This window comes from Chrysochloris asiatica, unplaced genomic scaffold (genome assembly GCF_000296735.1).
Source record: "Chrysochloris asiatica unplaced genomic scaffold, ChrAsi1.0 scaffold00333, whole genome shotgun sequence".
Taxonomy (NCBI): domain Eukaryota; kingdom Metazoa; phylum Chordata; class Mammalia; order Afrosoricida; family Chrysochloridae; genus Chrysochloris; species Chrysochloris asiatica.
Window position 1 is genome coordinate 160,715 of NW_006408851.1, and position 11,170 is coordinate 171,884.

An 11,170-nucleotide genomic window follows, 5' to 3' on the forward strand; every position below is an offset into this window, starting at 1 on the left:
AGGTGAACAACTTGTTTGTTCTTGCAGTAGCCAATCACACTGCCATTTTTGTTTGGGGTTTTTCCTGATGATCTTCTTTGAAGATGTATCAGCTCTAGCCATTCCAAGCTGATCTATTTGTCCTCTCTAATGGGAATGTCCCACCTCAGAAAGTTTTGGATGGGACTCAGGATTCCACCTAAGGTCCTATATACTGCAAAGGCTCCGCAAGAGGCCTATTTCTAGAACCCCTTTTAGGTATTCCAATCAGTTATAGGCTGCAGATGGGCTTACAAACTTTCTGTAATCATGTTTCCTGACATTCCTTTCTATCCCACTCAAGTGTCTATTTTACAATAGTAGGCAAGGGAAACCAATATTCATAAGAGAGCCAAGCATCTTAGCATTATTTCCCCTCTTCAAACTATGACTAGATCCTTGTATCACAGAACCCTATTGTTCCAAGGTTGAGCATTCATCACTATTTACCTCTGTCCCACTTAGGCCATGCAAACCTGTCTCCTATCTACCTTGTTTTTCCACCCCTTCCCCCTTCTTTCTTATTGCCCTCCCCAACACCTGAAGTATGATGTGTCTGCCCCCTAACCTGTGCTCTAGTGATTTATCATCCCCTCCTTCACGCCCCCCAAACTCCCCCACCACACTCCCACTAGTAACAAAGAATTTTTTTTTGGTTTTCCTTTTAAGTATGGGTATCTTTTCTTAAGCTTTTACAATTATGGTCTTATGCAGTATTTGTCCACTTGTGACTGACTAATTTCACTCAGTATAATGTCCTCAAGGTTCATCCCTGTTGGTGGCTTGCAACTTACTAGTTATTCTTCAAGGTAGCATAATATTCCATTGTGTGTGTGTACCAAAGTTTGTTTATCCATTCTTCCATTGATGGACACTTAGGCTGTCTCCATCTTTTTTATATTATGAATGTGCTGCTATGAACATAGTATGCATATATCTACTCATGTTATGGCTCTTGTTTCTTGTGAATATATACCAAGTAGAGGAATTGCTGGATCATATGGTATTTCTGTTTCCAATTTTCTGAGGAAGCACCATACTGTTTTCCAGATTGGAAGGACCATTTTGTATTCCTACCAGCAATGTAGGAGGTTCCCAGTCACTCCACATCCTCACCAGCATTTATTATCCTCTGTTTTTTGAACTTCACTGTTATTGCTGGTGTGAGATGATATCCCATTATTGTTTTGATTTGCATCTCTCTAATGGTTAACGAAGAGTCCTGGTCTGGCGCTGTGGGCTAATGCGTCAGATTGCAAAGTTATTTGAACTGCAAAGTCGGTGGTTCAAGCTCACCAACTGCTCCTTGGAAACCCTATACAGGGTCTCTATGGGTCGGAATCAACTCTACGGCACTTCACAACAACAACAATGGTTAATGATAATGAACATTTCTTCATATGTTTGTTGGCTGCTCAAATCTCTTCCTTGGTGAAGTGTTTGCTCATGTCCTGTGTCCATTTTTAAATTGGGTTATTTGTTTTTTTCTTGTAGAGGTGTCATAGTTTCCTACAGGTTTTAGAAATTAGTCCCTTGTTTGATATATCATTGCAAAAGATTTTTTTTTCCCATTCTGTGGGCTCCCTTTTAATCTTTTGGTGAAATCCATTGATGCACATAAGTTTCTAATTTTTAGAATATCCCAATTATCTATTTTGTCTTTTTTTGTTTGTGTAATTTTTGTAAATTTTGGTAGTCTGTGTGTGCCCCATATTAGAGCCCTTAAATTTGTCCCTATATTTTCGGTGATGACCTTTATAAGTCTGGGATTCACATTTAGATCTTTAATCTATGCTAAATTGGCTTTTGTATATGGCATGAAGGTCTTGTTTCAATCTTTTGCATATCGATTTCCAGTTCTGCCAACACCATCTGTTGAAGAGGCTATGTCTTCCCCATTCATTGTACTTTGGTAATTATATGGATGAGTTAATTTCTGAATTACCGATTTTGTTCCGTCGATCAATGTATCATTCATTGTACCAGTACCAGGCTGTTTTGACCACTGTAGCCATGTAGTAAATTTTGAAATCAAGGAGTGAGAGAGACTTCCAACTTTGTTCATCTTTGAATTGTTATATCCTTATCTTTCACGATGTTAGGTAAGTTTTCTTTCTGCAACTCTTCAACAATATTGCCTGTCCTTTTAATCACCTCTTCCTGTTTGGAAATTCTTTCATAATTCCCATAAGTTAGTCCTCTTCCTGGTGTTCCACATAAATCTCAGGCTTTCATCTGATTTATGCATTCTTTTTTCAGATTGTTCTTCTAGCTTACTAGTATTGAAAGATTTATCTCACAAGTCACTAATTCAGGCTTCCCTTAATTTAAATGTACTCCTTTGTCCTTTTGATGGATTATCCCTTTCTGAGATCTTAGTATTAATCTTCTGGATTTCTATTTGCAAATTTTGCATTATTTCAAAATATGCATTTATTTTGTCCATTTGTTGTGTTTTTTCCCACATTCTTCTAAAGTTTTTTCTGTGTTCTCCCTGCTTTTCCTGATCTTTCTGTCATTCCATTGAAGGTATGCTAGATATCATTCTTTTGAATTCTTTCTCAGGCAGTTCCACTGCCTTTTCTTCCTCAAAAATGTTATCTGCCTCTGCATCTTGGTCATTTGTTTGAGCCACTCCCTTGTTTCTTCATGTGAGTTCAAATATTCTATTGTCTTATAGACATGATGGTGTCATTGCATTTGTAGTAAAATGATGAGTGTATATTGTTGTATTATTAGAGTCTCTCCAACTGTCTCCTGGTGGGTGTGATAAGAGAAGGGAAATGTGTGCACTGGCTTCTGCTTGTCATTTGCACAGCTCAATTTAGGGTGAGTTTGGCTGGCATTGACTGATGTCTATCATTGATCCGGTGGTATAGGAGCTGGTATTGACTCTTGTCCAGTGGGTGGAGCTTCAAAGAGTATGGTTGTGGCTGAGCTGTATGGGCATGTTTGCTGTCTCCCTCTGGGTAGGGCAAGAGGAGAAAATACACAGGAAAACAAAACCGAACAAACAAACCAGCAAACAATAGCAAAAACAGAATATAATTAAGGAAAAAAATAATGAAAAACAGGTATCAACAAGAAAAAAATAATATAACTGAAAAGAGACCAAAATGGCCAATACTGGCTGATTCAGCTCACTAATGTCTAGAATATCAATCTTTATGCATTTCATTTCATTTTTTATGACTTCCAATTTCCTAGGTTCATACTCTGTGCATTGCATATTCTGATTATTAACGGATGTTTATAGCTGTTTTTTTCTCATTTTGAGTCATGCAAGCCAACACAGTACAACAAACTCACAGCCAAGGGATGGTGATTATTTATAAAAATAAGTAAACACCATATTTCTTGCACATATAGTATGTAATTGTGTGATCACCGTTCCCACCTTACAAGTTCATTCACCTATACTGGCATGTCTGTATTTGTTGATTAGTTTGATGGAAGCAAGGTCACATACAATGGTCAGACTGATCCACATAACCCCTTAGAGCAATATGAGCTTATGTTCTGTTTGTGTTTCCAAAGATTTTTAGTAGATAGCTAACTATAATTTTCTATGTCATAATTGCTAAAATTACCACAGAAGAAGAAGGGGAAGAAGGGAGAAGAAACAAGAAAGAGGAGGAGAAAAGAGAACTGACATTTAATTTTGAGACTCTAATGCATCAAGTACTTTGCTATGGATTTTAATATACTCATTACTTCATTTCAGGAGTTCTGGTGTGTGCTATAGGATATGCAATGGGCTGTAAACCACAAGGTAAACAATTCAAACTCAAAAAAATAAATAAATAAATAATTTAAAAAACAATTCATACTCACCTGCAGCTCCTCAGAAGCCCTATACATGGTCACTATAGGTTGGAACCAACTTGATGGCATTCAACAATAACAATGCATCAAGTACTTTGCTATGGATCTTAATACACTTACTACTTCATTTCATAGCAAACCTTTAAGTTATAAATTAGCTTTCCAATCATTTAGGGGTAGAAGAAACCCTATCTTCAAATATATGAATATTATCTTGTTATTATTGTTAAATGCCATCAAGTTGGTTTTGACTTATACCAACCTGTATAAGGTTTCCAAGGACCAGATAGTGGGTTTGAACAACCAACTTTGTGATTAGCAGTTCAGTGCTTAACCTATAGCACCACACCAGGACTCCATATAAATATTATTGTTGTTTTTGTTGTTGTTAAGTGCTGTTGAGTAGATTCTGACTCATAGCGACCCTGTATAGGGTTTCCAAGGAGTGGCTGGTGAGCTTGAACTGCCAATTTTGTGGTTCAAATGACCTTGCAGTCCAGCACATTAACCCACAGTACCACAGCAGGACTCTATAAATATTATAGAGACCCTTTATTAAATCTTAACCAGAAGTAAAATAAGACAAAACAAATATAGATCACCCAGGTGAGGGAAACTATCAATATGATGCCATGATGAAGTTCTACTTCAACATGATGATCTGTTACAAGGCATGGAGAACAAAAGAATCTCTTACCACAACAAGGACTGACTGACAGCAGCAAGGCATCCCAGATGCATACCTGACCTGCAGACGCAGGGAGGCAATGATTGTAATTAGGAAAGATTACAGGCTGTGTCTGAGATTTCCAGGTGACCCTGCAGTCATTAAAGCCCTTGATAAGGATTTCCTGTTCTTCTTGCACTGTCCAGAGAACATGGCCCAAAACTGACTTTTCAAATATACTGCTTTTTACTTTGGCAATTTGGCAGTCGGAGTTCATGAGGAACTCAAGAAAAATTGGCATCTGAACACTTAAACCTGGGCACAAGATGGAACTAAGCTTTGCCTGGCTGGAGTCATTCACAGGCAAAAAGCCGTCAGATTCCAAACTCTGAAACATAATTTTATAAATAATAGTTATCAGACATTTGTTCAGTACACACTATAAACCTATCTTATGAAAATCCTAATTCTAGTGTGATGGTGGTGTTAGTCCATGCAAAACAAAGGATATGCAAGTTATATATTAAAATACTTGAGATTTCAATTCAGCCCAAAAAGGGCACTATAGGATAAGCACTGGACTGCCAAACACAAGGTTGGCAGTTCAAACCCACCAGCAGCTCCTCAGAAAACCTGAGTCAGAACTGATTCCATGGCACTTAAAAACATCAAAATAAAATAAAATAATCTCATTATTCCTCATTATTTGTAGTGATCCTCAAAGTTTGCAAATAAATCACTGGGGAAACTGTAAGACTGTCTAAATGGGCTCCTCACACATTTAGTTCCCAGATCTCCTTGCTGCCTCCTGGCTCACCCTTCTCTGTCTCTCAAGACCCATATCCCTGACATTGAGCAGAAACACCCTGAAGCAGTGAAATGGAATGTTACATAGGCATAGAACACATACAATACTTACAGGTCCTCTAGATAGCCTTTACCATATCCCTGTCCCCTCCCCTACTAGAGGGTTGACATGATCTCAAAATCAGAGAAAAACTCAATTAATTGAGTCCTTTTTTAAATGGCTAAAAATAAATGCAATCCTAACTGAAATCTTTCAAAGAGGTGTCAAGGTGTTGATTACATTTCATGAACCCAAATGATCTGCAAACTATCCACTTGCCAAATCCAACCACAAAAACTTGGGCCTCTCTTTGGCCATTCTGGCCCATCTAATGCCTTCACAAGGTGTCTCTCCCACAGTCTCTTTCGCGTTTCAGAGCTTCTCCACCTGTTCTTTTCTTCCCTGATTTTCTTCTCATCTTTCCCTTGTAAACAATTCTAACTTCCTAAGGTTTTGTCTTTTGCAATATTCACTCATTATCCATAATGAGCCCAATCTTGGACTCTGAGCTCATAAGGCAAATACAGAATTCTCCTAAAAGGGGAGATCATGACTGTGAGCAACTATACACTACATTTTTGCCTCTGTTACATATATGCCTATACAGAAGTTTTTTATATTTTCATGCCAAACCAGGAGGGGTATTTGAACCCTAGATTCAGAACACTGCTCTAAAACAACTATTCCTTCTGCAACCAGCAGGCAGTCAGAACATGAGGAACAGAAGATCAATTTCTGCAGACCAGGAAGAAATAGGAAAACCAGAGCCAGAACCGGAAAGATAGGATTCTCATGTCAGAGAGATCCAGAAAAAAGTACTCCTGAAAGAAAATCTGACTCCTAAACTGGCTGGTGTCATTTCTGAACCCTGAAGACCTACCATGCCTTATCTACACAATCATTACCTGACTCTGATCATTCCAGACAACTGAGCTCTCCATTGTCACTGAGAGCAAAAATATGTGCTTCCAAGGGTACTGTTAACCCCAATAGTGACCTGCAGTAAAGTAATAATAATAATGACCCAGAAAAAACAAGTCACTGCAGTCCTAGGGTATAGGCTACAAAAGTGACAAGGAGTGCAGGGATGTCAGTCTTATCCTGAAAAGGGGATCACTGATAGAGGAGGGGATAGGTAAAAGGCAGAAGCCACTGGAGATGTGGAAAGTAAGGTCACAAAAAAGTTAAGAGTCACTTACCTGCATACAGCTGGGCCTTTCTCCATGCTGAAAGGGAACACATCCTAGTGAGACTACAGTATGATCAGCATGAATCCACTGGCCAACACCCACCCCTCTATTCTAAAGGTGTGACTATGCAGAGCGAGACAGATGCAGGAAAAGATATGATGAACTGTTAAACACAGAGCTAGGCAGGGATGGTGGGAAATTTCCATGAACACAGTTCAGGGAGCCAGAATTACATTTCAAGTTCAAGTAGTGTTACTGTGGTTGTGGGAATTTGGACAAGTCACTTACCTATTCTGTTCCTCAATAACCTCAAAAATTCCTATCCTGCCTGTATTCCACTAATATCAAAAGTACATGTGAAGTTATTGTAGCCAATGTAAATTGTTACATAATCATATGAGAGCAGTGTAATATCTAGTCACTTTCTGGGAAATATATATCTGGAAAATTATCAGGAGGAGGAATGAAAATAGACAAAATCATATGACCAGTTCCAGGTAAAATTAACCAGCCCATCTAAAATAGATCTATATTTTCCCAGACATAATTGTACCTCTATCCTGGGGAGCTCTCAGCTCGAATTACCATGTGTCCCTGCTTACTCATCCCAGTCATCTCACCATCACTTTTCCATCAGCATCTTCAGGAGTTGGGCGAACTCACACTCACAGAGAGGAGGATTCTTGTTGCTAAGTGCCATTGAGACTTCACATTGGGAGGCAGTAAGTCACAGCCCTAAACATTATGACCCCATTTCTTTATAGAGCTCCTTTCATGAAGCCCCTTAGCATCTGCCTTTTAGCTTCCAGGTGCAGACTGAGAGCCAGCTGCTCTGAAGGCTCAACACTAACAATATGGTCCATAGGTCTGCGCTGGAATGAGAAGACCCAGGATGCATGTCAGATTTCAGGTTTCAATATTCAGTGGGAACAGAGTCCCTCATACAGGAGAGTTCCAGGGACAGGATTCCACTCCCACCACCTTCCACTTCTGCCCCAGGGAGCACAGTCCTTATAGCTATGCCTGATAGGCACAGGGAGAGGGCACACCTGGACCCAGGTGGGATGGGAGACCTAGGGACATTAGGAAAGTCACTCACCAGTGTAATAAATCACCTTCCTCCAGTCTGAAAGGTGATATAAAAGAAATGAGGTGAAATAAGAACTAGAAAGTCTTCCCAAACAGGACACTGAGAGTTCAGGAGGGAGGGAAGAACTTACCCAGCTCTCTCTGGAATTCATCTGAAAGAAGAGATGGGGGTAAAAAGCATGAACTCTATCCCTAAGAAAAGAAAAGACTGTGCTGGTAAACCAACACAAAAAGACTCACTCTGTAAACTGCAGAAACTTCTCCTTCCAGAACCATCTGAGCCCTCATGCCCATATTGCACCTCTCCAGATCTCCTGAGAATCCTGTTCTCTGCAGGGACCCTGGGTCTCTCTGCAAAGCACTGCTATCAGTTCTGTTCTTGCCCTCAGCTTTTCCTCAGAACACCAGCTCTGCCCTCCCCAGTCTAACACAGACCCTCCCTCTCTTACCTGCCTCCTTGTTGGCTAACTTTGATTCCTTCTCATCCTCCTCCATAGCCTGCTGAAGAGTCTTCCAATCCTTCCACACCAGCACCTTTGCTGAATGTTCTTTCTTGAGAAAATAGCCAGCCCCTAAGCTGAGGAGCATCAGCATGGTCAGGCTCACCACAAAAACTGGCATCCAAGGAGAAAAAGCCTGAGGGAAAAAGGGCTCTGCAGCCCAGCCAGAGACACAGTCAGGGCACACTGCAGGCCAGCCCAGCCCAGCAAAATAAGAGACTCTGTCTCCTCCCTCCAGCCCTGCAGGGAGCAGAAACAGTGCTGACCTGGGATGAAAATCACCTTCACCTTCTCCTGGTTGAGGACGGGGTTAAAGACGGAGCAGGTCACGTTCCTTACAGAGCTGTCTCTCACCACCAGCGAGGCCTCCACACTGAACAGCCCCTCAGCATCTTGATCATGGGCCTCAGAGAAAGCCTGGAACTTTTTTCTACTCGGGTCTCTCCACTGAACCTGGGGCTTCGGAAACCACCCAGAGGCTTTGCATACCACACGAATTCCATCTTCCTCTAGCCCTTCAATGTGCACTTGAGGGTCAGATCCCACACCTGCAGGAAGGAAGCTGTGGAGTCAGTGGGTACCTTGTCCCAGGTGCAGGCCTGGGATGCTGCAAGTGTGACTCAAAGGGACATTTTACTCTTGCATTTTGAGATTCTCTGGGAAGGTCTGAGTTCTGGTGTGGCACTGTAGGATAAACACTGGACTGCTAACTCCAAGGTCAGCTGTTCAAACCCACCAGCTGCTCCTAGGAGAGCCTACACAGGGTTGCTATGGGTCAGAATAGACTCAAGAGCAATTAATAACAACAACATGGGAAGATTGCACCCGAGTGATGGTAGGGCTGTGGTTGAGAGTCCTGGTGTGGCGTTGTTGGTTAAGGCGCTAGGCTCCAAAGTTGGTTTGAACCAGAAGGTTGGCTGTGAGTAGAAACTGACTCAAGGGCACTTAATAACAACATGTAAGATTGCCCCCTAGTGATAGCAAGGCTCAGGTCTCACCAAATGGAACCTGGAAAAAAGCATAAGGACTCTTTACAGAGTTCTGAAGCTGGATATTAAGATTGTATTGATGGCACACTGGGTTAAGCACTGGGTTGCCAAATGCTAGCTCAGCAATTCAAACCCACTTTAAAGATTTTCAGCCCAGAAAGTCCCATAGAGCAAATCTACTCAGTCCTATGTGTAAAATTCAGTTCAACTCAACAGGGTGACAACTCTTTCTAACCACAAAAGTAGAAAGACAAGCACACAGGAAAAAACGTTTTTTAAAAACAGAGGGAATATGAGACAGAGATAAATAGTGATGCATGATCAACCTTGGATCAACAGGGCTCTGTGATACAGGGGTTTAGGCATAATTTGAAGAGGGGAAATAATATTAAGATGCTTGACTGTCTTATGAATATTGGTTTCCCTTGTCTACTATTGTAAAATAGACACTTGAGTGGGATAGAAAAGAATATCAGGAAAAATGATTTCAGAAAGCTTGTAAGACCATCTTCAGCCTATAACTGATTGGAATACCTAAAAGTGGTTCTAGAACTTGCCCAGTGAAATAGACATCTCGCAGAGCCTTTGCCCTGTATAGGACCTTAGGTGGAATCCTGAGTCCCATCCAGAACATTCTGAGGCAGGACAGTCACACTAGAAGGGACAAGCAGACCATCCTGGAACTGCAAAAGCAACAGAAGATATAGCTTCAAAGAAAGATCATCAGGAAAAACCCAAAACAAAAACGTCAGTATGACTGGCTACTACAAGAATAAGCAAGATGTTCACCAGGAAGCCATCAAGACAAGCAATCAAATCCCTTCAGGACAAATTCCCCTTTAAGACTGAAACTCAAAGGGAACACCTGAACAGGTATGCAAGCTTGCTGACTACCACATTGGTCTACTGGTGAGTGGAAGAGGGGAAAAGGCAGCAATGAAGAAATGGGCTGAGTTCAACCATGGTCCATAGACTCCCACTGACCCGGAGATGAGAGAGAGAAGAGGAAGGGCTGGTTGATACAAAGTGTGGTGAGACCTAGGAACACCTGACCCATGGACAAAGACATAGCCACAGAGGGCTAGAGCTAAGAGTGAAGCATCCAGCTGATATGAAGTGAGGGGAGATGCATGCAGAAGAACACCAAACTTGCAGATAGTGCCCATTTGACCTAGCCTCAATGGCTTGAAAATCAGAATTTTTTTTAAATTTTTTATAAAGTAAATAAGTGTAAATTGCTACAATTTGATGAACTTGACCTATGCTCATGGAGCTAGTAACTCTTAATAACAACAGAGAATTAAGGAGACTTCACATCAAGTATCAATGTTATCCCCTCTGTACACAGGGTAGATAGGGATGAGCAACTTTCACACTGGCTACCTAAAATGGGGGTGATAAAGGCAAAAAGTGACTGGCTTACAAGGTTTCAAGAGGGAGTTTAATTTAAGAGTGTATGGGGGAAAAAAGAGTCCCTACTGAATAGTTTTCATCTTGTCTAGATGGGTCTGGTTAAAAGAGATGGGGAGAGAAAAAAGATGGCAGATTGAGTGGAAATGTAGTGATGAGCTCTGCCGAGAACAACACAGAATACAGGACCAAGAAGGCTCAGGGAATGGTCCCAGTACTCTGAACCACATATAAAGGAATATTTAGAAGGTTGGAAGACTTACAGCTGGGGAGTTTGTGGCAGAAGCAAGAAATCAATTGCTTCCTGGCTTGGGATGCTCAGCGCTCCAGGAGCTGCCATTTTGTGTGAGGCCAAGAGGGGAAAGAATCAGAGCAGCCATGGACACCTGACAGAGCCGAAGAGATAGAGGTGTGGGCATTCTTTTTTTTTTTTTTTTGGTATCTTTTCGTTGGTCCCTTGCTGTCTGCGTACCTCCATTCTGGTGACTATAAGGGTGCCTGAGCTGGCGGATACTCCAACCCCACCCTCGGAGGGTTCTACTATGCATGTGCATACATCTCGAAATTTAAAGAGACAGTATCCTCTTAAAACCAAACGGCCAGGAGAACAAACAAGATGGCGGATCAGGTGGACA

General features: G+C 41.3%; 1 protein-coding gene across 1 annotated transcript in view; it reads right to left on the reverse strand.

Moving 5' to 3' along the window:
* Positions 1 to 9,698, reverse strand: part of LOC102812627 — a 21,546-nt gene extending 11,848 nt beyond the window's left edge. The window contains exons 1-6 of the mRNA XM_006875659.1: positions 9,683 to 9,698; positions 8,403 to 8,684; positions 8,086 to 8,289; positions 7,768 to 7,788; positions 7,663 to 7,673; positions 4,587 to 4,898 (exon numbers count right to left, since the gene is read on the reverse strand). Coding sequence (XP_006875721.1) covers positions 4,587 to 4,898; positions 7,663 to 7,673; positions 7,768 to 7,788; positions 8,086 to 8,289; positions 8,403 to 8,684; positions 9,683 to 9,698 — 846 coding nt within the window. The remainder of the gene's footprint in view (positions 1 to 4,586; positions 4,899 to 7,662; positions 7,674 to 7,767; positions 7,789 to 8,085; positions 8,290 to 8,402; positions 8,685 to 9,682) is intronic.
* Between the last annotated feature and the right edge of the window lie 1,472 nt (positions 9,699 to 11,170).